The following is a 16782-nucleotide window of genomic DNA, read 5'->3' as shown; positions in this document are numbered from 1 at the left end:
TCACATCTTGAGTCTGCTGGCTGTGGCCACTGGAGCATGCTGATTGCACCCTTTGTCTCTTCCGGGTAGAATGACCAGCGCTGTGGAAATGCTGGCCTGCAGGTGCTCTGATGAACGCTGGTCTCTGAGCTGAGGCTGGAGTCTGTCTCTCGCAGGGGTGGGGGACCCCCAAGTTCTCCAGATCCAGGCCCCACGAGGGGTCAGGGTGGTGGCTCCTTGAAGGCCTCCTCTTATGCCAAGTCTGCCCTCAGCCCTGGGGCTTGGAAAAGACATCTCAAAAAGCATACAGCAGGGTTGGGAAGGTGGCTCTGTGGTAGAGCACTTGCCTTACATGCATGAGGCCCTGGGTTCGATTCCTCAGCACCACATAAGCAGAAAAAAAAAGCTGGAAGTGGTGCTGTGGCTCAAGTGGTAGAGCGCTAACCTTGAGCTGAAGAGCTGAGGGACAGCGCCCAGGCCCAGAGTTCAGGCCCCACAACCGGACCCCCCCCCCCAAAAAGCACATAGCAGCCAGGCACTGGTGGCTCACCCCTGTAATCCCAGCTACTCAGGAGGCTGAGATCTGAGGACTGTGGTTCAAAGCCAACCTGGATAGACAAACCTGGAAGACTCTTATCCCCAATTAACCAGGAAAAGCCAGATGTAAAGGTATGACTCAAGGGGCAGAGCGCCAGCCTTGAGTAAAAGCCAAGTAAGAGCAGCAGCCCTGAGTTCAAGCCCCAGTACCAGCAACACACACACACACACACACACACACACACACACACACACACACAGAGGTGCATACGCACATAGGGCATGCAGCTTGGATCAACCCACCACGAGGTCAGGTTCCCAACCCACTTCTACATTTGAGGAAATGTCCCACTGGATCTCAGGGGTGAGAAGGTGCCAAGGAGCGGCATCAGCAGCTGAGGCTGGCTCCGCTCCTTCCCAAGCCCGGCTCTGCTCCTCTGCTCCTGACCATGCAGATCTGTACTAGCTGCAAATTACCCCCAAGTGGTCTCAGGGAGGTCTTGCGCATTCCCGGAGCCAGGGCCCGGAGCAGTACTGTAACAGAGATTGCCACCTGCGGCCAGTTCAAGGCTTTATTTCATGCTGGGACCAGAGGCCTGGCACTACCCTTCTCCATACTCCACAGTAAGAGGCCCCCAGGCCCTCCCCCCAGAGAAGGCCTAGAAACCAGGATCAATCCAAGTCTGAAGATTCATAGCTCCCCAAGGAAGCCGCTCATGCCCCCTGGGCCCGGGTCTGCTGGCTCTGCCCCATGTCCGTGGCCAGCCTTCTCAGTCAGTAGGAAGCAGAAGCTGGTCTTCCAAGGGGCTGGGGTGAAGCTGAAGGAGGTCCAGGCCTCCGCATGTTCCATGGGGTGTCACTGTCACCCTGCTTTGGAACACCCAGAGGGCTCCCGCTCTGGCAGGAGCCGCCCTGGCAGCAGGGTGGGTGCAGGGGGGGGCATGGCGCCCTCACATGGTGTACGCCGCCCAGTAGATGACGTTGACAGCGGCGAAGGCCGCAGGAAACACCGCACGCGCGTAGATGTCGATGGTGTCTGCGTCAATGGGCTTGAGCCTGGCACGCAGGCCCCCGGGGCGGGCCCCGCCCCCCTTCTTCAGCTCCCCCGTCTCCACTTCCACAGACCTGTAGGAGCCCATGAGGTTCCCGGACACACGACACGGCCCGCGCAAAACAGCCAGCTCCTGCGTGACCCCGGCGGCCGAGAGGGAGAAGAGGACAATGGCGTTTCTCACGTCTACCTGCAGTGAGGAGACAGGACTGAGCCCTGGCCTCCGGGGGCTCTTGCTGACCAAGCGCCCATGCAAGAACCACCCCTTCCCTCCCCCTCCACCCCCAGGGCCATTCCCTGCAGCCCACGGGTCAGGAAAGGGGCTTGGTGGGCCCCAGCCTTGCCTGGTGGGAGTCTATCCTTGGGCCTGGACCCAGCCACCCACCCCCTCCTCACCTCGGTCCTCGGCTTCGTGACCTTGACCTTGGCCTTCCGCTTCTTCCTGTAGTCCGCATTGAAGTGGGCAAAGGCATACTCCACCAGGGCGGCAAACACGAACACGTAGCAGATCCAGAAGTACACGTCCAGCGCCTTGATGGCCGAGGCCCGCGGCAGGGAGGACCGGGCGCTAACCATGAGCGTGGTCATCGTCAGCACGGTGGTGATGCCTGTGGCCGCAGTGGACACAGTGGTTGTTGCTGGAGCCCTCCCCGCCCCTCCTGCCCCCAGCTCAGCAGGACCCAGGTTCCAGACAAGGAGAGCCCTCCACGTCCGACCAACACCAGGACAGGCTGACCTTTGTGGCCAGGACAGACGGCTCACAGCTCACAGGGCACTCTGCCCCCTCCCCCGCTCCCACTGCCCCACAGCCCTTCTCCCGCTCCTCCCCCCAGGACAGGCCAGCCCCCACCCATACCTAAAGACACCCTGGCGGGCACGGCAGCCTGGCTAATCCAGAAAGAGACCCAGGACATGGCCACCAGGAGGACAGAGGGCATGTAGGACTGGATGATGTAGACTCCGCGGTTTCGCCGCAGGTGGAAGTGCAGGCTGAGCCGGGGGAACTGGCCAGCTGTGGGGACAGTGCGGTCCGGCCAGCCTTCACCCCCCACGCCCAGCACAGGGGCCTCACCGCCACTTGGGCCTATGGCGAGGCTCGGAAGGGAGGCCCTAGCATGCAGTTTTCCTGCCTGCCCCACACAGGGCGGAGTCAGGTCGTCTTGTGCCAGATCTGTCCACAGGGGAGGCTAGCCCTGCCACAGGGCCACCGGGGAAAGAAGAGGAAAGAGACCCCAACCCCCGCTGCTGCCCACGGGGTCTCCTAGCTACTGGTGGAGGGCTTGCCTCCCCCGGGAGACCCCCTCCTCTGTCTACACCATGTTATAGAACGGGGTAGCTGGGGAACAAAGAGGCTCCCAACACACGTACACGAGTGCGCGCACGCGCATGCACACACACACACACACACACACACACACACACACACACACACACACACACACACACACACATCATCATCCTCCCTAAGCCCAAAAACTGAGGAGAACGAAGGCACCAAGGAGGAAGAAGAGGGTAGAGAACCTGCCACTTAGCAAGCACCGAACTCAGCAGTCTTCTCCAGGCTTCTGTGGGCCCTCAGAGCAGGCTGGGCAAGGCTAACTCTGATTTGGTTACCTGATTTGAAATTCATCAGCTCGGTGGTAAAGCGGTAGCTGGTGATGGTGAACTGGGCCAGCTGCAGCCTGTCCAACCCGTGGATCCGCTCCTGGTTTTCCGACCAGTAGTAGACGATGTCCTCAGAAGAGTAGCCGTCTGCAGGGAAGAAGCCGCAGGGGGACAGTAGACAGGCCAGCCCGGGCAGCTCCCAGGGCGGTCCAGGCAGGTCAGGGGGCCTCGGCTCTGGGACCACGCCCCACACCTCGGCCAGGGCCAGAAGGGCTGACAAACTGAGGGCCAGGCCTTTTGGGGGGCGCACAACCACACAAGCGGCACTTCTCTGCACTGCTGGATCTGCCTGGCCCCATCTCACAGGCCCCAGGCCACGGGCCAGGCCGAGGCTGCCCCAGGTCCTCCAGCCCCGGCTCCTCCTGCCCAGGCTCTGTGCTCGGCTAGCCTCGTCTGCGCCCTGGGCTGCCACGGGGCTCTGGCAGTTACTTTTTTTTTTTTTTTTTTGCTGGTCATGGGGCCTGAACTCTGGGCCTGGGCACTGTCCCTCAGCTCTTCAGCTCAAGGCTAGCGCTCTACCACTGGAGCCAAGCACCACTTCCAGCTTTTTCTGCTTATGTGGTGCTGAGGAATTGAACCCAGGGCCTCATGCATGCAAGGCAAGCGCTCTACCGCTGAGCCACCTTCCCAGCCCCTCTGGCAGTTAATTCTGAGCCCCGCACAGTGGCGGGGCAGCACAGCCCGCCCACAGAGGACCTCCTGGGGGCCACTCACAGCTCTCCAGGTCCAGCATGCACTCCTGCTCATCCATCGGGTACTTGGCGAGGTCCATGTCGCAGGCTACTGTGGAGGTGATTCTGCCCAGACCAAGCATCCAGTCAGGCCAGGAGCCTCTGGAGGCTGGCAGGTACCCTTCCCCCAGCAGGGGGCGATGTCCCTGCCCTAGGAGCCACTAAGAGCCAGGGGTACCTCCGGCCCTACTGCCCCTTGGGCAGTTTGTAAGCTGCCAGGCACTGAGGAAAAAATGCAAACTTTACAGTGATGTGGCTGTTCCTTTGGACTGGGTTTCATCCCATCTCTCATCCTTGCAGATATGTGGCTGTTTAAGTTCAGGGCAGGGGCCAGCTTGGGACAGGCAAAAGGTGGCCCTGGGCTTCCCATTTTCCAGGAAAGGTCAGACTTTTAGATATTGGTGTAAAATCTGATTCTTAGAATGTTGGCAATTAGCTCTAAAAGGCACGTGTCGGGTCTGGGAATGTGGCTTAGTAGTAGAGTGCTTGCCTAGCATGCATAAAGCCCTGGCTTTGACTCTCAGTACCACATAAACAGAAAAAGCCAGAAGTGGCGCTTTGGTTCAAGTGGTAGAGGACTAGCCTCGAACAAAAGAAGCTCAGGGAAACCTGGCGCCGGTGGCTCATGCTTGTAATCCTAGCTACTCAGGAGGCTGAGATCTGAGGATTGAGGTTCAAAGCCAGCCCAAGCAGGAAAGTCCGTAAGACTCTTTTTTTTTTTTTTTTGGTCCAGTCATGGGGCCTGAACTCTGGGCCTGGGCGCCGTCCCTCAGCTCTTCAGCTCAAGGCTAGCGCTCTACCACTTGAGCCACAGCGCCACTTCCGGCTTTTTTCTTTTTTCTTATGTAGTGCTGAGGAATCGAACCCAGGGTCTCGAGCATGCAAGGCAAGTGCTCTACCACTGAGCCACCTTCCTAGCCCTAAGATTCTTATTTCCAATTAACTAGCCTATATAATTATTTTATTTATTTATTTATTTATTTTATTTATTTATTTATTGTCGTGGGGCCTGAACTCTAGGCCTGGGTGCTGTCCCTCAGCTCTTCAGCTGTAGACGAGCACTCTACCACTTGAGCCTCAGCCCCACTCCCAGCCTTTCCTGCTTATGTGGTGCTGAGGAATCGAACCCAGGGCCTCATGCATGCAAGGCAAGCACTCTACCACTGAGCTACCTTCCCAGCCCTCCATGAGACTCTTATCTCTAGTAAACCACCAGAAAACCAGAAGTGGCACCTCAGGGACAGCGCCCCGGCCCAGAGTTCAAGCCCCAGGACTGGCAAAAAAAAAGAAAAAAAGAAAAAAAAGACACGTGTTTTAAAAACAAGTGTTCAAATATTTGTTGGTTTGTTTATACCTGTATGTTCACAGCAATATTTTTTTTTTGGGGGGGGGGTTCAGTTGTGGGGCCTGAACTCTGGGCCTGGGCACTGTCCCTTAGCTCTTCAGCTCAAGGCGAGCACTCTACCACTTGAGCCACAGCACCACTTCCAGCTTTTTCTGTTTATGTGGTGCTGAGGAATCGAACGCAGGGCCTCATGCATATAAGGCAAGCGTTCTACCACTGAGCCACCTTCCCAACCCACAGCACTGTTATTCAACTGTCCACAGATGAACAGATGAACAAAACAAAAACATGTCATCCAGGGGATAACATGTTAACCAGCTGTGAGAAGGAAGAAAGCTCAGACACAGGCCACACCACAGACGGGCCTGGAGCGGGTGGTGTTGTTGGAAGATGCTAGACACATGGCAGGCATAACCCACTTCGTGAGGAGTGCCCAGACGGGGATCTGAGGAGGAGGAGGAAGTGGATTGGCGGTGGTCGGGGCTGTCAAGGACAGGAAGTGAGGAGTGACTGCCTGACCCGGGTGTGTGTGTGTGTGTGTGTGTGTGTGTGTGTGTGTGTGTGTGTGTGTGTGTGTGTGTGTGTGTGTGTGTGTGTGTGTGTGTGTGTGTGTGTGTGTGTGTGTGTGTGTGTGTGTGTGTGTGTGCGCGCACCCCATAGAGCAAGGCTTGTTTTTGGCGTGATACCTTGGAACTAAAGGCCATGGTAGTACATGGTCTATGCACTAAATTCATGGAACTGTTCTTTTTTAAATACTGAATTCATGTGACAGGAACATAACACCATCTAAAAAACAAAAAGGTGCTGGTCTGGCCAATACGCAGACTCTGTTGTCTTTCTGTGGACAAGGTCTGCTAAGCTGGGAGCTGGAGTGCGTGATTAACGCTGAAGCCTCCATCCGCCCACCCCAGCTCCCAGCGGAGGCAGGGGGTGGAGGGAAGGTGGAGGGAGGCCCTGCTGGGCTTGGGTGCGGGCTCACCGGATGCTGTACAGGATCACCCCGTCCGGCTGCAGCCGGATCAGCTTGTTTTCCACGGTCACATCATGGAACCAGGCTGACTTGGCGTTCACGATGAAGGTGTCCGGGAGCCACAGCTTGTCCACAAAGCGGCTGTCCAGGCCCAGGGTCTCGTTGGTGTGGTTGTAGGAGAGCCTGCCGTCTCGCCAGCTCTGGTGCAGGAACACGGTCATGGTGTACTCCTGTGAGCGAGGGGTCGGTGTGGGCAGTGGGCAGGCCTCCTTCTACCCCAGGGCACACAGCCCTGGGAGGTGCTCATCACCACCTACCATGTTCGCCTCTGAGATGTGGTCGATGCTGGCTACTTCCAGGGCAAGTGCCACATTCACAGGGGGTCCTGCAAGACACACCAGGGTGGAGGGACTGACGCCAGCATGCAGGGGTCCCGGCCAGGCACCCCTTCCAGGCCGGGCCAGGCTGTCCACTCAAACCCAGGGAGGCAGACACAAGAAAACCGCCAGCTGGCCGGGCTCCGCAGGGAGCCTGGGGTGGGAGCACATTCACCACCATGGATAGAAGAGCTCCCCTTCCTGTGGGGCCCTGGGGAAGAACCCAGCTCTTTGCTAGCCAACAGCCACCCGGGTGTGGAGCCATCCCCGCCTGGCCATGCCCCTAGCCCCTCACCTCCAATGCCAGGCCGGAAGTTGCGGGCGTAGCCCTCTATTAGGCCATCCAGGTTGGGGAGCCAGGATATCTCCAGGTTGGAGGCCACATAGTCCCCAATGTCGTTCATGGCTCTGGAACAAAAGGCCATCTGGCTGTGGACGGGCGGGCACTGGTCTCTGAGCTTGGTCCCCTCCTGGGACGGGCGCTGCCCTTGGCACCAGGGCCAGGACTGCAGGAAGGACCAGATGCCAGCTCTCCGGAGGTCCTGGGCTCTCCTACTCAGTCTGCTCAGCCTTGACTGCCCACCTGGCCTGAGGGGGAGGCTGCCCCAGGCCCCTGTCCTCTCTATCCGACCCCAGGCCCAGCCTACACACAGTCTGCTTCCTGCATGTGCAGAAAGGACAACACAGAGGCCGGAGTGCCTCCCTCTGGCCTCACCACCAAGGTTCCTTCCCCAAAGTAGAATCAGATCCACCACCGCCTCCCTCTCGACTTCTGCAACGCTTCCCCAGGAGGTGGTTTGGGAGAAAAGAAGTGTGAGGGTTGGTAGAGCTCAGGCCTTGGGGCTCATGCCTGTAATCCCAACTACTTAGAAGGTAGAGAGTGGGAAGAATGCAGTTCAAGGCCAATCCAGAGTAGCCCCGGCCTCCCCTTCCCCAAAAAGTTCTCAAGTCAGGCATAGTAGCTCAAACCTATAATCCTAGCTATTTGGAAGATTGATACCAGGGGATCATAGCCTGAGACCAATCAGAGCCAAACAGTCCATGGGACTCCATCTGGACCAATGGCAGGGAAAGTGGCATATTCCTGTCACCCGGCAGTTCACAGAAACACAGACAAGAGGCTCTCAGTCCAGGCCTGCTTGGGCATAAAGCAAGATCTCGTCTCAAAATAACCAACACAAAATAGAGGGACAAAGGGTGAACCAACACAGCAGTGGTACTCACTGGACACTATGTTGAAAATGAACTGTGAACTGTGTGCGGGGATAGGAGGGAAAAACTGGGAGAGAGAAAGGGAAGGATGACATTGTCCAAAAAGAAATGTATTCATGGGGCTGGGAAGGTGGCTCAGTGGTAGAGTGCTCGCCTTGCATGCACGAGGCCCTGGGTTCAATTCCTCAGCACCACATAAGCAGAAAAAGCTGGAAGTGGTGCTATGGCTCAAGTGGTAGAGCACTAGCTTTGAGCTGAAGAGCTAAGGGACAGCGCCCAGGCCGAGTGTTCAGGCCCCATGACTAACAAAAAAAAAGAAAGGAATGAAGGAAGGAAGAAAGAAAGAAAGGGAGGAAGGTACTCATTACAACTTATGTAACTATAACCCTTTTGTACATTACCTTTGTAATAACAATAAAAAATTAATAACCAACACACCTGGGTGCTGGTGGCTCACGCCTGTAATCCCAGCTTCTCAGGAGGCTAAGATCTGAGGATCACAGTTCAAAGCCAGCCCAGACAGGAAAGTCCATGAGACTCTTATCTCTAATAATTAATCACCAGAAAACCAGAAGTGGTGCTGTGGCTCAAGTGGTAGAGTGCTCGCCTTGAGCTGAAGAGCTGAGGGACAGCCCAGGCCCAGAGTTCAAGCCCCACAATTGACAAAAAAAAAAAAGTAATAAAAAAAAAAACAACACAGGGCCTATCAAGTGTGAGGCCCTGATATCAAATCTCAGGAACACACACACACACACACACACACGCGCACACACGCGCACACACACACACACACACACACACACACATACACACACACACACACACACACACACACACAAATTCAATAAAACAGGCTTGGTGTGAGGTACTGGTGATCCAGGTCTAAGGCCAGACCTGGGCAAAAAACATGAGACTACCTGAAAAATAGGGAAGAAGAAAAAAAGTACTGGAGATTTGGCTCAAGTGGTAGAGCTAGCAAGTGTGAAGGCCTGAGCTCAAATACCACCAGTACAGAAAAGAGGGGAGGAAGAAGGAAGGAAGGAAGGAAGGAAGGAAGGAAGGAAGGAAGGAAGGAAGGAAGGAAGGAAGGAAGGAAGGGAAAGGAAGGAAGGAAGGAAGGAAAGAAGAGAAAGGAAGGAAGGAAGGAAGGGAGGGAAAGGAAGGAAGGAAGGAAGGGGGGAGGGAGGGAGGGAAAGAAGGCAGGAGGGAGGGAGGAGAGGAAGGAAGGCAGGAGGGAGGGAGGAGAGGAAGGAAGGCAGGAGGGAGGGAGGGAGGTATATGCAGGGCTGGGAAGCTGAGAAGTGCCCCCACCCAGGCCCAGGGCTCTGGCTCTCACTTCAGGAGGTCTCAGGCTGGACCCCCTAAAAGCCCTTGTGCTTCTAAGATTCTGACCCCAGAGCAGCTGGGAACAGGCCTGTCTGGTCTGCCTGTGTTGTCTGTCCTGGGGGACCCCAGGAGGCGCCCACCATGGAACCCACAGTGGTAATGAGAGGCCTGATCTGCCCTCTCCACACTGCCCTCCAAGGGCACTGATGCCCAACAGCCCACTCCTTCTTAATGCCTGAACTGAGCCACTGAGCCCAACAGCACACCCCCCTCAGGTCTCAACTTGGGACTGTATTTACAAGGTCATGGCAAATGGGTTAAAGTGAGGCCACACTGGACTAGAGTGCTCCTAATACCATGATCCAGCCCTTTGTGTGTTGGGGGAGGGGGGCGGCAGAGGCAGGAAGGCCTGAAAGATGGAGGCGGAGGCGGGTCTGTGGCACAGGTACCTTCTCCTCAGGCTGGAGAAAGCCTGAGACAAGGTTCCTGAAGATTTCTCAGAGAACTCTGGATCTCTGGCCTCCAGAAGTGTGAAAGGATTAACTCCTGTTGTTTGAAGTGATCTGTGCATGCAGCAGCTTAGGACACAGAACACCTGGTCCTCCTGGGCATGTGTGGGTCAGTGCAGGGGGGGGGGCGGGAGGAGGCTGGGGAGGAAGGGGGGAGGAGGCAGGGCACTGGGGGAGGGCACCTTACTGGAAGGGGGAGGAAGCAGGGGAGGGAGGGGGGGGAGGCAGGGCACTGGGGGGGGCACCTTGCTGGAAGGGGGAGGGGCAGGGCATGCTGGGGAGCCTCTGGTCACTCTGACTCACTGCTGTAGCTGAAGGGTGACTTCAGACAAGGTCTCTGGGTCACTTGGGCCCCCCAGCCCAAATATTCGCCCTGAATAACTTGGAGAGGGTCTGAGCAGCGGCTACGCAAGCCCCTGGCAGGCTACTCCCTCAGGTGGGGGAAAGGATCACAGTCCCCTACCAGCCTCAAAACTCCCCAACCCACGGTTTCTCTCCTGACACACACTGACCTCCAGGCTCACCCCTGGCCTCCTGCCCACTCAGGGGGCAGGGAGGCCCTGCACTTGCTTCCATTCTGCCTGCTGGGGCAGCCCAGGCCGGGCCGGCCCCGCACCAGCCCCTCGTGCAGACCCAGTGCCAGCCCAGCCCTCCCCCACTAGGTCCCTCTGCTGCATTGAGGGGCAGTACCCCCTCCTCTTCGCCCCCCCCCCCCCGTTCCCCGGCCTTCTCTGCTTTCCAGGCTTGTGGCAACGGCCTCCCCCTCCCCCTTCCCTGCCCACCCTGCTCCCCTCCCTCCATTCACTGCTGCACCTGGCTCCTCCTACCTGCAGACCCAGCGCCCTGCCCTCTGTCCCCAATGCCGACCCTTTGCTCCCCACTACCAAGTCCTGCCTTGAGAAGCAGCCCCAGGACCCCTCCCGACCTCTTCCTCATCTCCATCCACAGATGCTGTCCACAGGTCTTGCTGTGGGTCCCCCAGGCACGTGCCGAGTCACAGCCCAAGCCACGTGGACGTCCACATCTCGTGAGGGAAGACAAAGCAAGTGGCTTTGAGTGCTCTGAGCTCCAGATGGGGTCAGGACAGGGCCGGGCCAGCCTCTGTGCAGACGCCACATCAGAGCCCAGGGCCAAGCACATAAGTGTCCAAAGGACAGACATGGGGGCTGGAGAGGTCGGGGTCCAGACAGGGCAGGCACAGTGGCCCGGCCCAGCCCCTCGGCTCAGGGAAGGCTGAGGGCCTGTTGCAACAGAAGCCTCCACCCGGATGAGTATTCTGAATGGGAGGTTCTGTGTGAGAGTCACGCTTGAAATTCCATTTTGATGAAACTAGAAGTAACGGGCAGTGGGACTCCACGGGGCCCTTCCCACGTCCTGCAAGGCCTTGCTCCCTGCTCCCCACTCCGAGGGGCCTGTGGAGCTCGGAGCGCTGCGGCTACAGGAGGCCGAGGTAAGATGGCGGAGGTGAAGCCCCAGAAGAGAGGCACTTCCCGCCTGAGCTGGCTTTGCACACTGGTCTTTGGAAGAGGTTGTCTTTGAACCAAAACCTCCTTTGCTGAGACAATTTTGCACATTTCCTGCTACTCTGTACAACCTCTTCAGCACCCCATTGTGAGCAGGACAAGACACCCAAGTGTGTTGTCCATTCCAGACAGACAGACAGACAGACGGATGGACGGATACTGCTCCCCACCCATCTCCAGGCAATGGCAGAGCTGGGCTAAGGCAAGGTAAGTACCGAAGTACCAAGGTGTAAGATGGTTAGAGTCCTGGACCCTCACAAAGCACAGTTGAGGGTGCAAATGACACAGGGCACTGGTGGCTCATGCCTGGAATCCTAGCTACTCGGGAAGCTGAGATCTGAGGATCATGGTTCAAAGCCAGCCAGGCAAGAAGGTCTGTGAGACTCTTATCTCCAATTAGCCACCAAAAATCCAGATGTGGAGCTGAGCTCAAGTGGTAGATCCCTGGCCTTGAGCAAACAAAGCTCAGGGACAGTTTTCAGGGACAGGCACTGAGTTCAAGCCCCAGGACTGACACATTAAAAAAAAAAAAAAAGCAAGTGGAAGTCACCCTGAAGGGCAGATGTAAAGGAACTTGAATTGGGCTTTATTTTTGGACTAGCCAGCTGCCATCTAGCCAGCCTGGAATGAGGCAATGAGGAGACGCGATCCTTCCTGGGACGCACCTCGCACCCACCTCAGGCGATGATGGTCTGTCTGCGCCTCTCTTCTGCCCCAGTCCCAGGCCTGCTTAGGGTAAGCCTCAGGAAGCTCCTCAGGAAGGGAGGAGAACACCCTCTTGGTCTCACTTCTCTCCCTGGGCAGCTGTTGGCCAGTTTTCCTGGCTGTGGGCAGCTGTGGAGGGCCAGAGTAAGGGGAAACACACCCCCTACGGGAGCCCCTCCCTGCCTGGACCAGGTTGCACCGGGCATTCAAAGTTGACACATGCTGCAGGAAGGTCTCCACTTGGACTGGTAAGCCAGGAAGATCTTGGCAGAGGCCTGCTGCCTCCTCTAGTGCCTTAGAACCCAGAGGTGAACCCAGGGTTGGAACACCCCTTGGATGGGTGGAGCGAGACACGTGCCAGGCTACAGGCCTACACTCGAGTTTAGAAATTCAGACACATAAGGAGAGCAGGCACTGTGAACACATCAGCTGCTGCCCTGGCTGCTCTCGGCATATGTTCAGGCCGCCCCCTGCTCCTGGCCCCACCAAGAAGCAATCATTTGTCTGTGCCCTTGGGGACAGACCGGGAAGGTGGGTGCAGCTGATGGAGGCAGCAGGATGCCCCTCCCTGTAGGATCCGTGCACCGTGCACACACAAGCCCACGGATCCCGACAGCTCTGCTTTTAGAGCAACACGAACCTCGCTAGCATCCCAGTTACCAAGGCAAAGAGGAGCTTGCGACCATCGTACCGCGAGCTCCAGGGAGACGGAGGTGCCAGCAGGCTGGAGGGACACCCACACGGCGTGCGGTGCAGCCGGCAGGCTCAAGGCCCACTGCCTGCGCAGGTCTTCTTGCGAGGGGCCCAACTACCAATGAGCACACATGTGCCTTCCCCAGCATGAACCACTGGATTCAGACTAAACGGTGACAGCCAGAACGGTCCAACTGTCCCCAAATCCACTCCAAGAACAAGGACCTAGAGGCTGAAGAAAGAGGGACAGCTGACGGAAGAGGCCCTGAGCAAGCAGCACCAAGCTGGATCTGAAGGTCACCACAAGGGCTGAGCGAGCAGCCAGTCCTCAGCCACTGCCTTCAGCCCTACTGCATGCTACACCATGCCAGGCTTGGTGAAATCACACCTAGAAGAGAAACTTTAAGATGTGGCAAGACTGGAAACTACTTTCCATTAGACAACAAGACAGGAGCTTAGTTGGGCAATAGCATCTGCTGCCATGTAGGGTGCCCCTCCCCTGCAGGCTGGAAAGGACACGAAGTGCCCAGGCCAGCCAGGCCAGGCCAGGCCAGGTAAACACCCCTTTCCTCAGCCAAGAGCCCCTCTCAAGTCAGAGTAGAACTTCTGGATTTGGGGCAGGGGGATGTGTTAGGAGCGGGGGGTGGTGTCTGGAGAACTTCCCAGCAGAAAAGCTATAAATAGAATAAATAAACAGAACGGGAGCCTCATATTCATATAACAAAGGCTGCAAACTCATATCGCTTCCATATGAGTTTGGGTGGCAAACTTAGGCTAAAACTTGGAGGTCTCGGAGCCTTTGGGATTTCAGACTCTTGGCTTCGTGGGCCTGAGCTGGGCTGGTAGCTGGCAGCGGAACCCCAGCGCCCAAGTCAGCAGTAACACCCCATGTCACTTCAAGTAGGGAGAGGAGAAAAGGGAAAGGCTTGTGGGGTAGGGTCACTGTGGAGAGGACAAAGCTCCACCTGGACAGTGACTGACAGAGACTCATAGTCAGTACCCATTCTGTGGTCTCCAGAACGTCAGTCAGTCATACCTCCAGCTCAGCCCAGGCCTCTGGGGCCATCTCCGTCCACCCACAGGGAAACTCCCATCACGTGCCTCTGAGTGCCAGTGGCCATTCAATTGGCCCTCCCGAAAGCCCAGAGTGCTGGGCTGTTTATGTGTGGCCTCCTTACTGGGCAGGTAGCTGGGCTCCCTGCAGAGACCCAAGATGCCCTGGTGGGCCAGAGTCAGGCTCAGATCCTAGAGGGGGGGGGGGCGGGGGGGAGGGAAGGGGGAAGGCAGGGAAGGAGGGAAGGGGGACCCTCTCCGGGGAGCAGGACCGCTTCCCCCAACAGGCCCCCAGAAATGCTCCGGCACTTTCTGCCCCAGAGGCGCGGCTGCCCCCGGGGTGCTCAGGATTTGAGTCCATGGAGCTGGAAACCGACCCAGAAACAGGACCAGGGCCACCGCCCCACCCCCCACCCCCCGCCCAGCCCGCACCCCAGGAGGAGGGCCAGACCCCCCCCCCGCGCCCGGCCCAGAAACTGCACCCCGGGACGAGGGCCAGACCCCCTCTGCCCGCACCCCGCACCCCGGGACGAGGGCCACCCCCCCCGCCCGCACCCCGCACCCCGGTACGAGGGCCGCTCCCCCCCCGCCCGCACCCCGCACCCCGGTACGAGGGCCACCCCCCCCCGCCCGCACCCCGCACCCCGGTACGAGGGCCGCCCCCCCCCGCCCGCACCCCGCACCGGGCACAGGGCGGCCTCGGGGAGCGGAGGGCCCCCGGGACGCCCGAGCGTTCAGCACCGGGCCCCGCGGACAGCACCCGGGCGGCGGGTCCCGCAGCCGCCGGCAGCGCGGCGAGCTGGGAGAGGCGCCCGCGGGTGGCCCCGACGGACCCGGAGCCGGAGGGCGCGGGAAGCTCGTGGGCTCCCGCCCGCCCCGCGGCGCCCCGACCCCGCCACCCGCTCACCTGGCGCCCCGGTGCGGCAGCGCGCACAGCAGCAGAAGCGGGGCCAGCAGGCAACCCCGCACGTCCATGGCCGGGCGGGCTCCGCGCGGGACGGGTCCGGCCGGTCTCGGCGCGCGCAAAGTTGTTTCGGCCGCGGCCGCGCGGCGGCTCCGGAGGGGCCGGAGCGCGAACAGCGCAGCGGAGGCGACGGGCAGACGAAGTGCGGGCGGACCCGCCCCGGGAGCCGCCCCTTCCCGCCCCTCCTCGAGCTCCGCCCCTCCCCACAGCGTCGCTTCTGGCTCCGCCCCTACAGAGCTCTGCCACTGTCCCCGCCCACAAACCCACCCCTCTCGGGATCCGCCCCGCCCAGTGTCCCGCCCCTCAGGCCCCGGGACCACTCCTGGCTCCGCCCCTCCCTAGACACGCCCCCGCCCGCCCAGAGCCCCGCTCCTCGCGCCCAGGGGCCGCTCCTGGCTCCGCCCCTCCATAGACACGCCCCCGCCCGCCCAGTGCCCCGCCCCTCAGGCCCCGGGACCTCTCCTGGCTCCGCCCCTCCCTAGACACGCCCCTGCCCGCCCAGAGCCCCGCTCCTCGCGCCCAGGGGCCGCTCCTGGCTCCGCCCCTCCCTAGACTCCTCTGTCCGCCCAGAGCCCCGCCCCGTCCTCCCCGCCCCCCGCTCCCCTCTCGCCCGGCTCCCCCTCCTCTTCCCCCGCCGCGCCGCGCCCCGCCCCGCCCCGCCCCGCCGCGCGCCTCCCACGCCGCGCTCATCCGCAGCCACGCCCGGACCCCAACGCTGTCCTCGCGGTACGGCCCCAGGCACCCGGGCCAGGCCTGCGCGGCCTTGCTCCCCACGCGGGCGGGGCGGGGCCTGTCGCCTGAGGATCGTGGTTCGAAGCCAGCCCAAGCAGGAATTCCGTGAGACTTATCCGTAGTCAGCCACCCAAAGGCCGGAAGTGGAGCTACGGTTCAAGTGGTGGATCACCTGCCTGAGTAGTAAAAGTCAAGGGACAGCGCCCAGGCCCCGAGTTCAAGCCCAGCACTGAGAGAGAGAGAGACAGAGAGAGACAGAGACAGAGAGAGAGGAGGAGGCGAAGGGAGAGGGGGAGAGAGGGAGAGGGAAGGAGGGAGGGAGCAGAGAGAAGGAGAGAGTCACAGTGGGAAGCGGCTTGTTGTCCAGCCCTGACTGTGCCACCTGCCGAGCTCTGAGCCCTGAGGCCCGGCCCACACTTGTCCAGTCTATCATGTGGACCAGCGGAGCCAGAATCCTCAGGGGAGGAGGTGACCCAGACCAGCCCTCCTCAGAAGAGGACAGACAGCCCTCCTCAGGGGACAGACCAGCCCTCCTCAGGGGACAGACAGCCCTCCTCAGAAGAGGACAGACAGCCCTCCTCAGAAGAGGACAGACAGCCCTCCCCAGAAGAGGACAGACCAGCCCTCCTCAGAAGAGGACAGACAGCCCTCCTCAGGGGACAGACAGCCCTCCTCAGAAGGGGACAGACAGCCCTCCTCAGGGGACAGACAGCCCTCCTCAGGGGACAGACAGCCCTCCCCAGAAGAGGACAGACCAGCCCTCCTCAGGGGACAGACAGCCCTCCTCAGAAGAGGACAGACAGCCCTCCTCAGAAGAGGACAGACAGCCCTCCTCAGAAGGGGACAGACAGCCCTCCTCAGAAGAGGACAGACAGCCCTCCCCAGAAGAGGACAGACCAGCCCTCCTCAGAAGAGGACAGACAGCCCTCCTCAGGGGACAGACAGCCCTCCTCAGAAGAGGACAGACCAGCCCTCCTCAGGGGACAGACCAGCCCTCCTCAGAAGAGGACAGACAGCCCTCCTCAGGGGACAGACAGCCCTCCTCAGAAGGGGACAGACAGCCCTCCTCAGAAGAGGACAGACAGCCCTCCTCAGGGGACAGACAGCCCTCCTCAGAAGAGGACAGACAGCCCTCCTCAGAAGAGGACAGACAGCCCTCCTCAGGGGACAGACAGCCCTCCTCAGAAGAGGACAGACAGCCCTCCTCAGAAGAGGACAGACAGCCCTCCTCAGGGGACAGACCAGCCCTCCTCAGAAGAGGACAGACAGCCCTCCTCAGGGGACAGACAGCCCTCCTCAGAAGAGGACAGACAGCCCTCCTCAGAAGAGGACAGACAGCCCTCCTCAGAAGAGGACAGACAGCCCTCCTCAGAAGGGGACAGACAGCCCTCCTCAGGGGACAGACAGCCC

The 16782-nt window shown here is 59.6% G+C and overlaps 1 protein-coding gene across 2 annotated transcripts; it reads right to left on the bottom strand.

Annotated features, from left to right (window-relative positions):
* Positions 1–1080: 1080 nt before the first annotated feature.
* Gabrd (gamma-aminobutyric acid type A receptor subunit delta) lies at positions 1081–14766 on the bottom strand. Of its 2 annotated transcripts, none has more exons than XM_070036929.1 (9): positions 14584–14766; positions 6951–7063; positions 6596–6663; positions 6288–6478; positions 3947–4029; positions 3182–3319; positions 2424–2579; positions 1964–2175; positions 1081–1757 (listed from the first exon to the last, which is right to left on the bottom strand). In XM_070036929.1, exons 1-9 carry the CDS (start codon positions 14649–14651, stop codon positions 1467–1469), a joined length of 1320 nt encoding a protein of 439 aa, XP_069893030.1. In that variant the 5' UTR covers positions 14652–14766; the 3' UTR covers positions 1081–1466. The 2 variants fall into 2 exon arrangements, with proteins under 2 accessions (XP_069893030.1, XP_069893029.1); XM_070036928.1 differs by having other exon boundaries at positions 6288–6508; positions 14584–14763.
* Positions 14767–16782: the final 2016 nt, after the last annotated feature.

Source organism: Dipodomys merriami, unplaced genomic scaffold (assembly GCF_024711535.1).
Source record: "Dipodomys merriami isolate MVZ:Mamm:240054 unplaced genomic scaffold, mDipMer1.0.p SCAF_28, whole genome shotgun sequence".
Classification (NCBI taxonomy): Eukaryota; Metazoa; Chordata; class Mammalia; order Rodentia; family Heteromyidae; genus Dipodomys; species Dipodomys merriami.
Note: the sequence above shows the minus strand (reverse complement) of the source record. Positions and strands in the feature narration are given on the sequence as shown.

Excerpts from the sequence above, each read along its gene's own strand:
- Gabrd (XM_070036928.1), bottom strand. The coding sequence starts at position 14,651 with ATGGACGTGCGGGGTTGCCTGCTGGCCCCGCTTCTGCTGCTGTGCGCG. Across the intron at positions 3,320-3,946 it reads CATGCTGGACCTGGAGAGCT|ACGGCTACTCTTCTGAGGAC; the intron begins GTGAGTGGCCCC and ends TCTTCCCTGCAG. Across the intron at positions 2,580-3,181 it reads GCTGATGAATTTCAAATCAG|CTGGCCAGTTCCCCCGGCTC; the intron begins GTAACCAAATCA and ends CTGTCCCCACAG.